The 18,179-nt window shown below is 39.2% G+C and overlaps 1 protein-coding gene across 1 annotated transcript; it reads right to left on the reverse strand.

The window, feature by feature from the left end:
* Positions 1-1,850: 1,850 nt before the first annotated feature.
* Positions 1,851-14,523, reverse strand: LOC110042786 (uncharacterized). Its single transcript, XM_089289264.1, has 9 exons — positions 14,215-14,523; positions 14,043-14,105; positions 11,677-11,763; positions 8,766-8,936; positions 7,381-7,540; positions 6,422-6,597; positions 3,797-4,100; positions 3,115-3,305; positions 1,851-2,700 (listed from the first exon to the last, which is right to left on the reverse strand). Exons 1-9 carry the CDS (start codon positions 14,506-14,508, stop codon positions 2,587-2,589), a joined length of 1,560 nt encoding a protein of 519 aa, XP_089145390.1. The 5' UTR covers positions 14,509-14,523; the 3' UTR covers positions 1,851-2,586.
* Between the last annotated feature and the right edge of the window lie 3,656 nt (positions 14,524-18,179).

The following is an 18,179-nucleotide window of genomic DNA, read 5'->3' on the forward strand; positions in this document are numbered from 1 at the left end:
TTCAGGTCCTCTCTTTCTCTTGTTCACGTTGTTCTTTGTTACTTCTCTGCCGTTTCTGTCGTGCCCTTTCTTGCTTTCGATTTAGTCGAAATCTTTCCTGGTTGTTCCTCGCTACGTCTTCAGACTCGGGCGTTCTTTCCCGTTGCGGTTTGCTTAACACCTTTAAACCCTGTCTCCTGGAACTTGAATTTACTCGATTGTCGACATAACAAGAGATAGATATATAGAATAAGTTTATTTTTCTCGTGTTTTCAACTGCACACTAGCTGAATAGAGGTTTAAGAGGCTCTACGTTTACAAGTCGTTTACTGTATTTCCCACAGAGAAACGCGCCTTGCCACAGGCGTGCATTAGGCATTTCACTTAGTTTTCCTTCGTTTTCCAAGTCGCTTGGCTGTGAGATTTCCCGTCAAAAAACGCGGCTAGCCACAGGCGTGCATCTTTGGCGCTTTCCATTATGCCAAAGATTCTGGAAACTTCGGTCAAAATTTAAATGGAGAGGTCCGTAAGGGTTTCTTCCGACCGGAAAATTCGGGATCACCTCTGGAGGTAGTCCACTTATTTCGGTCGAATATTCCGACCGAAATTCGCTGTTCCATTTTTGACAAACCGGTTCTTTGCCCTAATCAGGGAATTCGGAAAAAGGAAAAAATTGGCACCTATTGATTGGCCCGGTTTAATAGGAAAATGTCGTTCCATTTTCCTCAGGTATCCCCACTGATCTCTGACCGGTCGGTTTGGCATAATGGCAAGCACTCCTTGTCACCCCTCTTCCCATTTCAATGGTGGAAAAAATGGCGCGTTTATTGTTAGATTTGGAAGTTCATCACTGATTCAGGGGTAGGGGCCGTTTTATTTCTTATTTTACTCCGATCAAGTTTGCAATCTTGGACAATTTAAATGAAAAATTAAGACCACCCCCCATTTCAATGATGGAAAAGAAAATGACGCGCTTTGGGGTTGTGTCCTGATGGACCAGTACACCGAGAAAATAACCATTTTACTGCCTTTCTTTAGAAGCCATTGTTTAGCTGTTGTATGTTGTTGGGTCTTTTGTAGCGGTCCTTGTGTATCGGTTTGCGGGGGCAGAACCCGTTTAGCGCCAGTTCATCATTGATTCTGAGGTAGGGATGGTATTATTTCTTATTTTATTCTGACCATGATTGTAGCTTGCCACGGAGGTTAATGTGGGGGAATCTCATTTAAAACAGCTTCATTCCCTTGCATCTTCAGCTAGTTGGACATAACTGCTAGAGTCTTGCACAAATCTGCCCACTCCCCGCCAAACAGTGTTGGTTTTCTACAGACCACAGCACCTCCACAGCAGTAACAAGCCAGGGGTTTCAAGTGACCTCTTCGAAGTGTCTTTATCCATGTTTTGTTGCTCATTGTAGTTCCGATCCAGTTTAATAATGACAATGAGAAAATAGCCTATTAACAATGACTACTCGAACCAGGCAACCTGGAAAAGAGTTAACCAATCAGAACGTTACTTGAGAACAAAGGATAGCGATCTCTTTCTCAAATAACCAATCACATTGAAGAATACGAACGATAGTCCATGAAACCCATCAAAGAGCAGAGTGTTGTGCACCTCTCAGGAAACTTTGCCATTTAGCTTTTCAACGGTTATAGTTTGTCGCAAAATGAGTTTTCAAGCTAAATTTTTCAAGCGATATTTATAACTGATAAGTCGCCATCAAGGACTGAATCTCTAAGAGTGTACATAAACACAGAGGAGTCAATAGTGTTCATGTTTTCATGTCAAACACACCGTTGACTGGTTAGTTTTTTCAAGGTGCCCCGGTTCGAGCAGTTGCACGGTAACAATATGAATACTCCAAATAAAATTTATTACACCAAAGCCGCTTTATTTTTTTACATAACAATACTTTTGTCACAATAGGAAATCTCTTCTCCTGCATTGCATTTGCCTTCAACAAAACAAAACAATTACAACGACAACAAAAACGAGAAGGAAACCTGGCATTCCCAACAGTGGAATCAGTTTACTTGTGTATGACCAGTTAATAACACACCACACTGACCGTAATAAACTTATTCCTTGTTGATGCACAGGTTCTGTGGCGCGTGATATCAGATATCAACATCATACAGTTTAATAATTTTTGACAAGTTGCTTCTAATGGTCCTGTCTCTTAAGTTCATAGTGGGCACGTGAAGAGAAGCTCATCTCATTCTTCATGTACTCCACAATTTCAACTTCATTGTTCCTCGGGCTGCCAAACCACTCCCATCAACGCAAGAAGACAAAATTTACATTCTTTCTGAAGATTCCTTGCAGGTTTTTTTTTTTTTCAACAGAAAAGCTTGTCCGTAGCCTACTAGAGATGAAAATCATGACTGTACTCAAGAGAGAAATAATGTGCAAGATTATGGTCGTTCATCTTTACCAGTCTCTAGCTTAATTACGATGAGGGAGTTGATAGTGTCACACTGATTACATGCACAGGATCCACAAGCTTGTAACTAGGTCAGTTCTCGTAACTTTATGCCAAAAGCTCCATCAAAATCTTCCTAACTCTCTGAAGATTGGTTGTAAGTTTAACTGCACTCAAGCACGTACTACTGAGGGGGCCCTCCCCCACGTCGACCACCCCGGTCGCCTCGTGGGCCACCTCTGGGTGGTCCTCCACGAGATCCCCTACCAGAAGGTCCTCCATGTCTCTGGTGATTATCCTGTAAGATCAAACAACACACAAGTTACAAGGAAAAAAATTTTGATCAGGATGACAACAGTTTCAAGAGACCATTACAAAGCAAAATAATTTCTTTAACACACTAAAACTCACTCACGCAAGATTTTTTTGTGTTACACAAACAGTATAGAGTAACACTCAGAACTTCTACCAGTATGTTTCCTCTACCAGTATGATTTTACAATTCAATAGTCTACAGAGGGTCATAACTGAATCCCCACAGCATTTCCACAAAATATTTCAATGACTGGAATGTGATGCAAAAGCACAACGAAGATAAGTCAAAAAATGCACCAAGACAAAAGATAATATATTGTCACTACCCAGGATTAGGTTTCAACATGTAACGCGACAAGTTAATGAGCATGACAAACCAAAACTGACATCTGCATACCTGTTGCTGTCCAAATCCACCTCCTCTTCCACCACGGGGAGGCCCACCATATCCTCCTCTGCCACGCCTATTTCCCCTTTCTCCAGGAGGCCCCCCTCGACGATTATAGCCGTCACCTCTACGGAATCCACCTCGACCACCGCGCCCCCCACGCGAAAAGCCATTAGAATGATGTACTGTGTCGAAACCCGCTAAAACGGGAGATTCAATGTAAATCACCAACTCACTCAAGATATAAAACAATCCACATACATATATACCATACATAAACTTTATTTAGTCTCTAATTTACAGACTAGCACCCAATGCTAATATAAATCATTATAATACGAAAGTCATGCAACCACACCCCAAGGGTTACCACAAATTACAAGCATCTTAGCCTTAAATGTCCTCCAGTTGGAGCAAAATGACAAACTTGATTGGAGAACTGTTACTTCTGGTGGTATAAACTATTGCTTAGACACAAGTGCCATTTACTGAAGCCACTTTACTTGCATAGAAATAAGATGACATTATTTAGTTATCTTATTTGAGGTTGTTTCATTTTAATTTATAGTATTTTTATTTTCTAAGAAGCAATTTTAGGAATTATCTGTTTTAAATCCTTTCAGGATGCAATTTCTTGTATTTTACAACATCTTGAATAACTGTTACTTCAAATGGCATGTAAATCACTTACCAGTGTCATCTCCTTCATGATCACCAGCAGCCCCATCACCCCCCTGTTCAACCCAACCTTGATCTACTCCAGAAGCTCCAAACCCAGTGTTCTCAGGGGGGGCTCCCTCATTTTGTTCAACAGGTGCAGGTGGTTCTGCTACAGTTTGAGGTTTGGTTTCTACTTCTGATTCGCTGAGAAAGTTCAGACCGTGCTCGTTAGATGTAAAGGTTGCCACATTTCCTCCTTCGTTAGTATTAGGTGTTGCAGTGTTTCCATTCACATGAGTGTCCGAAGATCCATTAGTTGATTCTACAGTCTGGTTCTATTACAAGTCAAGAAAACACTTCATTAGGGATTTGCCATAAGGCAAAGGTGCAGGTGGGTTGGTAAACATAGGGGGCCCCGCCCTTTTTAGGCATGAAAAAAGGGGTGGGCAATAAAAAACCCATGCACCACAGAGGAGGTGGGTCATGTGCAAAACAAGCTTTGATCTGATCATCAAGTGCATTTACACCTACGATAATTTTATGAACATATACAGGCAAAAACTAACGATAGATAAATCCGACGTTTCGGCGACATCTTGGCGCCATTGTCAAGGGAAACTAATTAAATATGCGATTTCAAGAGTAACTAAGAGTTCAGAGTTTCTAATTTGCATAAGTTAGACAAAGACTTTAGCGCGAACTGAGTCTGATTGTACATTTAAACACGGTCGTAATTGTTTAATGAGTAACATCTCATTAATGAGACAATCAAACTTGTTGTGGCATTTTTTCAACATGCTAAAACAATTGCGAAGGTCATCCGGAATCCTGCCTGCGTGTCTATTATCATAGTGATTGCGTACTGACGAGGTCTTGCTTCTATGTCCATCAACGCGTACGAACAGATGGCCACGGGTGTAACCGACATAACCAGCATCGCACTGGTCACACTTGAAGTTATACACAACGCATTGTTGATCAATGAGCTGAGGCTTAGGTTCGCTTGTCGGGAACTCCTGGGCAATCTTGCGGCTCGTAAACACCGGTTGAACACTGGTCTGCAGCTTCACACTGAGATCTTTCAACTGTGTCTTCACGATATTAGCAGACTCCTGGTCTTTAAAGGGTATGACAACCCGAGTAGTGTTTTCTGTCGTAGATCTGGACCGTAATGAGGGCTGGTCAGCGACCTTTAAATTTAGGAAGGTTTTGACAGTGGAGTCAACAAGGTGCTTGGGATATTTCAGTTTAGAGAAAACAGACTTCAGTCGTTCGCACTCCTCAGTGAAGTAGGACCATGACGAAGACAGGCGATGTGCGCGATCGAGCATAGTTGTCAATAGTCCGCGCTTGTACCTATTATCGACATGACTGTGGTAATGGACAGTGGTCTGCTTCTCCATTACCACAGTCATGTCGATAATAGGTACAAGCGCGGACTATTGACAACTATGCTCGATCGCGCACATCGCCTGTCTTCGTCATGGTCCTACTTCACTGAGGAGTGCGAACGACTGAAGTCTGTTTTCTCTAAACTGAAATATCCCAAGCACCTTGTTGACTCCACTGTCAAAACCTTCCTAAATTTAAAGGTCGCTGACCAGCCCTCATTACGGTCCAGATCTACGACAGAAAACACTACTCGGGTTGTCATACCCTTTAAAGACCAGGAGTCTGCTAATATCGTGAAGACACAGTTGAAAGATCTCAGTGTGAAGCTGCAGACCAGTGTTCAACCGGTGTTTACGAGCCGCAAGATTGCCCAGGAGTTCCCGACAAGCGAACCTAAGCCTCAGCTCATTGATCAACAATGCGTTGTGTATAACTTCAAGTGTGACCAGTGCGATGCTGGTTATGTCGGTTACACCCGTGGCCATCTGTTCGTACGCGTTGATGGACATAGAAGCAAGACCTCGTCAGTACGCAATCACTATGATAATAGACACGCAGGCAGGATTCCGGATGACCTTCGCAATTGTTTTAGCGTGTTGAAAAAATGCCACAACAAGTTTGATTGTCTCATTAATGAGATGTTACTCATTAAACAATTACGACCGTGTTTAAATGTACAATCAGACTCAGTTCGCGCTAAAGTCTTTGTCTAACTTATGCAAATTAGAAACTCTGAACTCTTAGTTACTCTTGAAATCGCATATTTAACTAGTTTCCCTTGACAATGGCGCCAAGATGTCGCCGAAACGTCGGATTTATCTATCGTTAGTTTTTGCCTGTATATGTTTATCTAAATCATTGTTGATTAGATAATTTTATGAGTTTGAATTATAACTTTGAAAGTGCTTTCAAGATAGATTTGATTTTTCCAGGTTTGGGGGTGAAAATTGAATGAGGTGGAAGTAGTCGCAAACATCTACAAACTGACCACTTGACATCAGAAAATGTCTCTTTTCGTGATCTTTATGGCTAATTTAGACAGTGTACTGTCACTTTGCAACATCGAGACATGCAATTGTTTCATCTAACATGCTTACATGTACAATTGTGGATAAACACAAAATATGTAACCTGTAAGATTTTGAAATGTTAAGGACATCACAACAATGTGGAGTTGACCTCAGTAAGTAGAATCAAGACCCTGAACTTCAAAGCTACAGATATGCACACAGTACTGAACTAGTTATCTACATAGTACACTTACTTGAGCTGGCTGAGCAGAATCATCTACAGATTCTTCCTGATTCTCGTCATTTTCACCTTCTGCAGCAGCTTCTTCTTCCTCTCCTTCCCCTTCCTCCTCGTCATCACCATCATCTTGCGCTTGCTCAAAATAGTCACATTTCTTGATTGATGCAACCAATTCATTGAGCGCCTTGTCTAGTGAAAGCTAAGGAAAGGGCTTCATGTAATATATCAAACACTCAGGATCGTGTTTGACCACATTTTCAAACACCAAGAAGAGAGTTGAAAATACAACGTGCAGCAAAGTATTTTTGACAAGCTTTGAAGTGTTTGGAAATGTGGTCAAACACCGTCTTGAGTGGCTGATATATCTTCTCAATGGAGACCAAAACTAAGGAGAAAACAGAAAAATAAAATCATAAAAATCTATGCTAATTAAGATCAGATATCCAAACACCGTCATGGTCATGATTTCCTTTGTTTAAACTTGATGAATTATTAATAAGTTTGGGAAAGCCAAGAGAAACATCATTATATTCTTCTTTGAGAACTAACAACTGAAGAAAGACCAGTTGCAAGCCCTTTAGTCGGGAGGATTCATTGTTGAAAGGATTTGTGTCTAAGGTTTCGGAGTCTCATTATCAAAACTTGGAATAAAATTTCCAGTGTCAAGCATCTACATTATATACCACGGGGATTTCATTAAGGGCTGGTCACTGGGCAAATTGACTGGCTTTGAGGATCATTTTGCCTGCTTGGTTTGACCATCTAGAGGAAAGATTTTCTTATAAAGAAGTTCCGTTCAAACAGTTTGCCTGCCTGTGAAAACCAGTCGCTCTGCTGCTGAAAACTTAAATGAAAATCATGTATACTGGGACCTTCATGACTGTGACAAAACAGGATTTAAAAAAAACTGAACAGTGAACTTCAGTGGAAGCTCAATTGCACAAATTTTACAAAAGGGAACTCAAAGGATACATGTTGTCCCAACTACTGCCTCCCCATTTGCCTCCAAAAACTTCACAATATGCTGACTGGCTGCCATTTGTTGTTCCTTCATTGGTTCATCTCCATCTGCATTCGGGGTTATCAGCTTGTAAAACTCGTCAATTTGAACAAAACTCTCCTCAGACACGACCTGGAACATTAAGTTCAATTTCCAAGACCTTGTTTACACAAAAATTATGCTCCCTTGATTTGATTATCTGCAGCATTCTAGCATGAGCACAGTTCTGAACCAAGCTTATGCTGAGTTCCCTCAAGCTTGCAAATGATTCCCCACTCCATTCACAACCAGTAAAAAACAATGCAGAGGAATTCTTGGATTTTGCATAACACACTTGCTTCTTGACCTCAAAGTGTAGCAGCTCTCATAAGCATGTACTAATTCTTTTTTTTTTTTCAGTCCTAGTGCAGCAGCATTACTTTTTAAGGGCTAGGGGCATTGTTTCTGTTGTTTGATTATTGTTTTTTACCATGTAATTTATAGATACTGATCATCAGTTTATACCAGCGTCTTCCTCCCAGACTTTGCTGATCGGTCTTTCAGTTTTAACTAAAGCTTTTATTATTATTATTATTATTATTATTATTATTACTACTATTATTACTATTATTACTATTATTACTATTATTACTATTATTACTATTATTACTATTATTACTATTATTACTATTATTACTATTATTACTATTATTATTACTATTATTATTATTATTATTCGCTTTACTAAGATCCGCACTAATCTGCCTAAGAGGTTCAAGAGCTAGAAGGAAAGCCTTTTGTGACTTTAAGAACATTGATATTGACGTTGAATCCCAGGAGGGAGCCATTATGTAAACACTGTTGAAATAGGTTTTAATAGTTTATTTCTTTTATTTACTTTTACCTTGTAATATACTGATATTGACGCTGAAACCCAGGAGGGAGCCATTATGTAAACACTGTTGAAATAGGTTTTAATAGTTTATTTCTTTTACTTACTTTTACCTTGTATATACCAATTTGTATGGAATATGTTAATTAATGTTATGATGATGATAGTAGTATTAGTATTAGTTGTAGTAACCATGATATCATGATTAGATACAGAAACATGTTTTACAGGTTTAACAGACATCCGTGTGAAGATCAAATTGAAAGTTTAAATAAATACATGACGCTAAAATTTTAAAAAAGTTATTATTATTGTTATCATTATTTTTATTAAAATATTATTATTATTATTATTATTATTATTATTATTATTATTATTCTACAGAGTTATCTCATAGGGTATCAAGCTATTATCTGCTACCAGACCCCATTGCGCTGCAAGATAGACCATGGGAGTGACGACGAAAAAATAAAACATATAACTTACCACAGCTCCATTAGTACCATTCAAAAAGTCCACCCGCACGTCCTCTGACAGGTTGTCCATCAACGACTGAAGTTCTAGCACCTGACACACCTTGGAGATGTCACCATCACGCTGAGCCGCAATCATGGCTGCTTGATCGCGCTTAGCCATCTTCTTCTGGAGCTTCATATGCTGGAGAAAAAGAAGTTCTTTCTTTGTCAATAATAATAATACTAATAATAAGATTAGATTTACATAGTGCTAAAATTATAAAATAGTCTGAAACCCTTTACAATTTGAGATTAAGATCACCGTAAAACTATAAGAAAAATGAATTTAAAAGTAATACAATTCAATCAACTATCTCAGCCCAAAACAGTGATCAACTGCCTAATGTTTCTTTTTATAAAAAAATAAACAATATTAGGATCACAAGAATGTTTAAGGAAATTGTCTGGTAGGCTTGATTTCCACCACTCTCTAAAGCCAGATCTACGTTCCTTCCCAAGAAGAAACAGCTGGGCACATGAGTGGCAAAGCATGTCTTTTACATAAATTCATAATTGAAGGGGTGAGTGCAAAACCGTGCTAAGTGACGATTTGGGTGAAAAAAAAAAAAAATTCGCGAAAGGGCTTGAATTTTTGCATGTGGTCTTCAATGTAATAGAAAAACATGGTCCTGTATTTTTCCCACTGGTTTTTGCTTCGTTTATGAAGACGCTGCTAGGAAAACCCAGTGGTTTTTTTGATAGGCAATATCTCGAAAAGGTAGGTAGGTAGGTAGGTAAAACTTTATTTATGCAGGGTGGCCCATTCAGCACAGTGGCTGGTATCCAGAGGGGCCCTGCTAAATACAATTTCTAAAAATATAAAACGTCAAATAGTATAAAATAACGAAGCTTAGCGGAAAAACTACGGAACATTGCTAAACGTACCTAAACAAAACTGCATGCGAAATTTGGAGTGTTTTCAACAAAGTTCACTTTTGATTAAAATACCTAACACCCTTTTCCTGCCAAGGCCTTCAAATAAACGAAGCCGGGCCTTTGTTATGATAAACAGAGCCGATCCTTTGTTATAATAACCAAGCCAAGCCTTTGTTATAAGTCGAAGTCTCGCCTCGGTTTATCATAAGAAAGGATCGGCTCGCCATGACCGCAAGGACTTTGATTTCACTTAGAAAGCAGCAAAATGTCAATTTCACGCAACGTATAAGCTCAAAAATGTTGATTTTAGGTCAAAAAAGGTTTAAATGTTGATTTTACGTTAACGTGTGATGGCAAGGAGGTTGGTTTCACTTAGAAACCAGCAAAATGTCAATTTCACGCAGCGCATAAGCTCAATGATGTTGATTTCAGGTCTAAATAGGTTAAAATGTTGATTTCACGTTAAAGTGTGACCGTAAGGATGCTGGTTTCACTTAGAAAACAGCAAAATGTCAATTTCACGAGGCGCATAAGCTCAATGATGTTGATTTCAGGTCTAAATAGGTTAAAATGTTGATTTCACGTTAATGCTTGACGGCAAGGATGTTAGTTTCACTTAGAAAACAGCAAAATGGTAATTTCACACAACGTATAAGCTCAATGATGTTGATTTCACGTGAAAACGCTCTATAAATAGGGCTGACAGATTAACAGATTAACCCTTCTGCGCAACGTACGGGTCTCCCTACATCTGCATGTCCGCTGATCCCAGAAGCTCAAAACACTACAAATCATGCCGATTTGAAATAAAATCAACGCAACCTTGATCACAGATCTATGTTACAATCGATTGCTACTTGTTGGTCACTATTATGTTTAAACAATCTAGTTACCAGTTCGAGAAACGTCCGCAGAAGGTGATCGCAATGCATGCCGGGAAGGGTCTTTACACCTCGTGCGCGGGAAACATGGCGGTCGATACAAGACAAATTTTATAAGTCTAAAACCAGTTCTCGCTTTCCAAACTTTGATGCTAGCAATGCTTGGCAATTGGGCCATGACTCACCAGAGGGTATTTTTCTTGGGCAAGAACTGCTCTTGGACTTTGCTGCCTGGCTTGATCTGACTTTGAATGCCGATAACACGATTACGGTATATCAGCTGCCTTTGAAGTTTCAGAACACATTTTGATTCTTTAAAACGTGCTGATGACTTACAGGTTTATTGAGACTTCATGATGCCTCTCAACCACCAGGCAGGCATACAAGGTACTTTAAAACAATGCTTAAGATATTAGTTGACAGAGGTCTAATGTGGCAGATCTCTTTTATGTTCAATGTATTTCATTTGACGCTCGATCGATTCACGTGTTGTGTTCACGTCACAATAACCAATGTAAACAATCTGTTCCCAGATTTCCACTCTATATATGCTGTGAGATTTGACTTTGACCTCATACACTACAAACAGTCTGCCTGTTTGCTGTTCAACAAATAAACTCCTAAAGACATGGCTAGCAAAAGCCAAGTATTTTTGCATACGTTATAACTCGAAAACAAAGCAAAAACCAGTGACAAAAATACAGGGCCGTGTTTTTCTATTACATTGAAGACCACATGCAAAAATTCAAGGCCTTTCGAGAAAAAAATTTTTTTTCACCCAAATCGTCACTTAGCATGGTTTTGCACTCACCCCTTCAATTTATTTACTTCATGCGATGCTTCGATCTGGATGCCAGAAAAGTTATCTACCTCACAACAACCATAGACAGGCTCACATGACACCTATGGCTTGTGCAGTTTGAAGTCTCTTTCACTGTGTCAATGCCAAACAGATGTTTATGAAAAACAGGAAAAGGTAACTGCAAAACGTATGGTTTTAGCAAATTCTTTACAGCATCCGAGTTGCATGCATCTTATCTCTATGTTAGATGGTTTAAACTCGGATTTTTGTGCAAGATGTGAAAACCCTGTCACAAGCGAGGTGTACATTGCCTGCACACTTACTTCATTGCATATCTGGGTTATGTTCTTCTGTAGATCCCTGGCGAATTCCAGATTCTGCTCCACTTGTGCCAACTGGCCTACGGCAAGCTGTGACAAAACATGTCAAATCATTAAATCAACAAGACAGATAGTTTAAATAACTTTTACAAATTTACCATCCCTTATTATTAATCCTAGCAGAACGCAGGACATACAAAGCATCAATTTCATCCCCAGAGCCCATACATGTTCGGGTCACAGTGAGCAAATGTGCAATGCTCCTGACAACATCAGAGCCCAGAAAAATTTGATCATGTGCATGCATATAAAACAACTAAGATTAACAGTTGATTCAGACATCGAACTTAATTGCTACTGCAACTGAATATATGAAAGATCATGTACCAGTTCCTAGTTGGCTTGATGGCTCAGTTGGTAGAACACTGCACAGGTATCATAGAGGTCATGGGTTCGAATCCTGTTCAGGCCCGAATTTTACTCAGGCTTAAATTTCACAGCTGCTTAAGCTGTATTTATAACTGCCATGATCAATCATCTCTTCATATTTAATTGCTAATTGAACACAAATAATTTCTTTGAGGTAAAATAAAATTCAGGTTATGTATCTTTAATGTATGCATTAGCTTCTGCACATGTTAAGTTTGATGTCTGAATCAAAGTCAACACTTGCTGTTGTTTGACTACCATAGCCAAATGGGCAGTTCCAGAAAACATCCATACTCCCCCCATGGAAGGGAATGGAATTTCCTGGGGAATGGGGGAGTCTGGAAGACCAAAAAAATTTAGATAAATGTATGAAGTTTGACTGGAATTTCCAGTGGGGGTGGGGAGGTCTAAGAAAACATCTCTTCTGTGGGAGAGGTATAGATAATTTCTGGAACTACACAATTGAACAGCAAGGTCAACCCAAATACATCTGTAATGATCATAACTGATTCTGAGGTTGAACTTTACATGTACTTTACGGGCGACATTAAGTTTCAGCACATGTAAAGTTTGACGTTTGAACTCTAACTTTTTGTAGTGTTTGCTGCAAGTTTAGTTAACACATCTAAAACTTACTATTCCAATAACGAGGGTCATACAGGGGTATTCTCATGATGCGTGATTAGCTGATTTTATTTTCCGTGAAACGTGAATTTAGGAAATTCTTCTTCATGATCTGTGACCTGAAGGTTTTGCCTGACCTGTGAAGAACTTGAATTATTTACTGTTATTCGTGATTTCACCAATCAGTTCTATGTGATTTTGAGAAGCAAGTCCTCCGAATGGTTAGAGTCGTCTATCGAGAGTGACTTAGACATGTGATTTGCAATATGGAGCCTTGCCTTTCAAGATTTTTCTTCCTTCAAAACTCTTTCTAGTGTAAGAACAGGCTATAAAAAAGAGTATCTTGCTTATTTTCGTGATTCAAGAGAACGAAATTTTAATATCCGCGATCCATGATCCTCAGTTTTTCCAGCTCATGAACCCACTTATTAAAATTAAAAATATATATACAAATATACAAATACAAATACAAATACAAATACAAATATACAAATATTCTAATTATCCATAAGATAACTTAAAACATTCCTTTTAAAAATTCCAATACAATTTGCTTCTCTAATGTGATAAGGTAAACTATTCCATTCATTAACAGTACGGTTAAAAAAACTATATTTAAAACCATTAGTCCTACTTAGATTAATGTTATTTAATTTCAATCACAATCACAATTACATTTGTAGTTTTTAAAATTGAAGTGAGCACCGATTCCTGATACCAAGAAACAATGATTAATCAACTAGTTTGTTTCTTATAATCAATTTTGTCTTGGTGGGGAAAACAACAATGGGAAAGCCAGCAGTGCAAAAAGAAGAAATCAAAAATATTTAGAATAAATTTAATTCCATGAACAATTTGTACAAATTTCAAAATAGTAGTTTTCTCATGTGGTAACAAACAACATTGGAAACTTGAAAAAATTTTGCGGTATTTTAATGTGATTTTCTCATCAATAGCCAAAAGTGTTGATGATCAACGATAAACTTTGAATGATGTCGTACGGTTGCGCAAACAGCATGTAGAAAATGTTAGATCACGTACCTTATATAAAAGTATGACATGGAAAGACTTCTCCAGCACGGAAAACCGAAATATGTATTACATAAATTCTTCGCTGTTTCCTGTTTTCCAATAATCGTCGAAGCATGTAGCTAAGGTTAAACAAACCCATGTGATCCCGTTGCAAAACTTTGTTCATTGAAAGAAAGCACACCTGGCTAGTAGGAATTGAAGAAATTGAACGAATGTTCTCCCTGTTTTCCGTCCGTTTATCTCACAAGTAAAGTTCAATTGAAATTCTTCTCTAATAAACGCACCTTTTGATCTTCATTCAACGTTTCTCCAGCATCCACCAGCTTTTTGTAGGAATCTAGCTTTCCCTGCGAACAGAATCGAATTGTTTCCCGTCAATACTGCAAATATCATCATGGCGTGGTTGACGGAACGATCGACACGAGTTCGGTCGCCTAAACAAAGCCAAAACCTCACCTTACGCTTTTCCAAATTGCGAACTTTCTTCTCCAAAAGGCTCAAGACATTTTTGGGTAAGTCGTTGTTTTCCATCTGCGCTGTGATCTGCATGGAAGATTGCGATGAAGCGCTTGGCATAATCCTAAACTGATCCGAGTTACAAGCCCACTGCTGTCTGTACCATGTGCTCTCCGTCGCTCGCGCGGTGACGTCACCTGCCCTATTCTCAAGGGGTGCGGTTAAGTCGATGGCATCATGGGAAACCTCCGGAGCTTGCAGCCTAAAACTCGTTTGTTTTTTCTTTTGCTCCATGGATTTAGTTTTGGTCTAGATTGTTATTCAATGTCGGTGCTTTACACGCCAATATAACGTCCCCTTTTCCCAGCAGGTTGCTGGTTTCAGAAAAATCATGCAACGTCACGCAACTCCGCACAAGTCACGCAAGAAAAAGGCTCTACAATATTCTTGCTTTACAAATTGCCTGAAACTTAAGGCTCCATGCACTAGCTGGATTTAAATCAAGCTGAGAATGACTCAGAATTCTGATCAATCAAAGGAAATTGACAGGTCTGTGATTCTGTTTGCTCCTGGTTGCTCACAAGGGGCAATGCCAGCGGGGGAGGGCACAGTGCAAAAGAGAGAGTTTAATTTTGTGGATCGGTGACTATTTGTATTTTTCGGAAGCTAATTTTGCCTTTGTGAAAGACTTGTTTTTCTAACTGGGTAATTGGAATTACAATATAGGAATTACAATATTGGAATTACAATATATTTTTTCTTTTTATTCAACCTGCCGAGCTGCATGCAAAAGGGGAAAGAGGTAAAAAGAAAGAAAAGACAAAGAGAGAAAAGAGAGAAAAGAGAGAAAAAAACGTCTGATGGTAGGTTATTTACCCTTCGCATTAAAAAATATATCGCAGTATATGGCTACTATAGATAAGCATCACGGTCTACACTTTATGTACATGTGCGTTTGCCATACAGTTTCCATCTACTGTAGTTTTGTAAACCTAACGCACGTCATGATTGTTTTTGTTTGTGTCTTTTAAGTATCGCTATCTACATACCGTGTGGCACAAATCTTTTTTTTGGGGGGGGGGGGGAGGGGGTTAATTTTGATTATCGGTGACTTTTTGTATTTTCCTGGAACAGGAGCCTATGATGACATGGGCCGGGCCAGGCGGGAGCTAATTTTTGCGATCGTAGAGGACTGGTTTTTTCTAGTCGGGTGTTAATTTTTGCGGAGCCTCCTGGTCTCGAATGATAGACCCTTTGCAGCTAAGCCATCACGTGACCTACTTTTCATAAAATTATGGGTTATAACTTAACAAATGCCAGAAATGGAAAAAGCATGTCGAAAATATCAAAATGGCCAAGTTTGAGGCCCCCATCATTAAGGAATGAGATTTTATGACAGTCTGAATTTTTAAAAGAATAAGAAGATTTGTATGGAAAAAGTTGTTGGAGAGCAAGGTCTTGCTCTCCAGCAACATTTTCCATACAAATCCTCTAAATTTTCCGAAAATTCAAGCTGTCGTATAAACTTACTCTTTAATGCCAGGGGCCTCAAACTTGGCCATTTTGGTATTTTCGATGCGCTCTTTCCATTTCTGGCATTCTTTAAGTTATAGCCCATAATATGAAAATTTTCTCGGAAAAAATTTGGTCACGTGACCCCAGCTGCAAAGGGCCTATTGGAATTACGGCATTATCGACAAGTGAAACAACATGAGGGTCACCAATGGGTTTGGCGAGATGCGGTGTTTGGCTTCTTTTCGCCGTGATATTTGGGATTTGAACAGAAGACATGGGCGGGAAGCGGGAATTACAAATACGAGCGGGATCGGGATTTCGTGTTTTTATGGGGTTGGGATGTGAGATTCGTAAGGGGAACGGAGCGGGATAGGGGATTTCAATTCTTTCGTGACCTCATATATCGAGCAGCGCAAAATCGCAAGCTGGCAGAAACCCGCCGGAAACGAACGTTTTGTGCGTATAGCTGTGTCAGATTTCAAGTAATGAATAGCAACGGCTCTGTACCCTGTCAGGTTAGGTTCTGTCAAACGTATCCATTATCGCTTGACTATGTTAGCATCATAAAACTGTAGCGACATTTTCGACGCTTGCATCTGTAATCCTGAGTCCCCGATCCTTTCTAGTTTTTTAGCCAGTCTCGACCTTTTCCAGAGCGCTTGGCTTGTTTTGGCGAGGATGGCCACATCCGATGGCGGTGGTAGTGATTTACCGAACGACATTATAAATTGTATAGCCATATAATAAAGTGTATTATCGTTTGTCTCACGATGTAGTCACTAGAGATGTAGATCGCGACGTTTCGACTGCTTACTGCTAGTCTTCTTCAGGCGATAAGGTCGACTGATTGCACGGTATCATTTTGTGAATAGCTTCCTTGACCCTAGTGTGTACCAGTGAGGATCTCGATCAATAAACTTGACCTCATTCCAGATAGGATAGTGGCCGGTCTCGTGGGCCACTATCCTAAATGGAATGAGGTCAAGTTTATTGATCGAGATCCTCATTGGTACACACGTAGGGTCAAGGAAGCTATTCACATAAGACTTCACCCTAACAACATCAACAGGGATAGTGGAATTGAAATTCCTGAAGCATGGATACCCACGATCAAGAAACACAACAACAGGAGAACGGTACAACAGCGGACCACTGAGGGAACAGCTACTCGCCGGAACAATGGAACAATGGGAGGATCGAAATGCACCAATCACAGCCGACCTTTGTGATATAAATGATACCGTGCAATCAGTCGACCTTATCGCCTGAAGAAGACTAGCAGTAAGCAGTCGAAATGTCGCGATCTACATCTCTAGTGACTACATCGTGAGACAAACGATAATACACTTTATTATTGCATCTACCACGATGAATAACAACAACCTTTTCCTCGACATTGCATAGCCATATGTTACGAAAAAGATGTGCAAGCGGGAGTGCCTTCATTCGGAAAGAAAAGTACTGAGCCCAGATTTCAAGTAAAGTGAGGACGCTGAAAGCTTTGAAAGAAACTGTCAAGTGTGTTTACGGGCCATCTCTTGAATATGGGAATGAACAATCTTTTTCTTTCACTGATACGTGGACAAAAGAAAGCAAAACATGTACGGTAAACTGTTTAAAAGAAACGTTATTATCATTTGTGCTTACTTATCTGTTACCCATTGAATGGGCGTTCAGACAACGGCTTAGTATGTTGTTATCACAGTATATATACTGTAACATTTTAAGCCACTAACCACGGTCGGTGCGTAATTTACTGGCCTTAAATGTTAAACATTTACCGACAACCAAATTAAGCCGTTAGTTATTGGCCTAAAATGTTACAGTATATAATAAGTGTGGTTCCAAATTAAGCCGTTACTTATTGGCCTAAAATGTTTCAGTATGTAATAAGTGTGGATCCAAATTAAGCCGTTACTTATTGGCCTAAAATGTTACAGTAGGTAAAAATTGTGGTTCCAAATTAAGCCGTTAGTTATTGGCCTAAAATGTTACAGTATGTAAAAAGTGTGGTTCCAAATTAAGCCGTTACTTATTGGCCTAAAATGTTTCAGTATGTAATAAGTGTGGATCCAAATTAAGCCGTTACTTATTGGCCTAAAATGTTACAGTAGGTAAAAATTGTGGTTCCAAATTAAGCCGTTAGTTATTGGCCTAAAATGTTACAGTATGTAAAAAGTGTGGTTCCAAATTAAGCCGTTACTTATTGGCCTAAAATGTTTCAGTATGTAATAAGTGTGGATCCAAATTAAGCCGTTACTTATTGGCCTAAAATGTTACAGTAGGTAAAAATTGTGGTTCCAAATTAAGCCGTTAGTTATTGGCCTAAAATGTTACAGTATGTAAAAAGTGTGGTTCCAAATTAAGCCGTTACTTATTGGCTTAAAATGTTTCAGTATATAGTAAGTATGGTTCCAAATTAAGCCGTTACTTATTGGCCTAAAATGTTA

This window comes from Orbicella faveolata, unplaced genomic scaffold (assembly GCF_042242905.1).
Source record: "Orbicella faveolata isolate gen_17 unplaced genomic scaffold, um_ofav_v1 contig_2, whole genome shotgun sequence".
Classification (NCBI taxonomy): domain Eukaryota; kingdom Metazoa; phylum Cnidaria; class Anthozoa; order Scleractinia; family Merulinidae; genus Orbicella; species Orbicella faveolata.

Coding starts and splice junctions, on each gene's coding strand:
- LOC110042786 (XM_089289264.1), bottom strand. CDS start 14,508: ATGGAGCAAAAGAAAAAACAAACGAGTTTTAGGCTGCAAGCTCCGGAG. Junction 8,937..11,676: donor TAACCCAGATATGCAATGAA/GTAAGTGTGCAG, acceptor CTTTTTCTCCAG/CATATGAAGCTCCAGAAGAA. Junction 7,541..8,765: donor ATGGTACTAATGGAGCTGTG/GTAAGTTATATG, acceptor TTAATGTTCCAG/GTCGTGTCTGAGGAGAGTTT.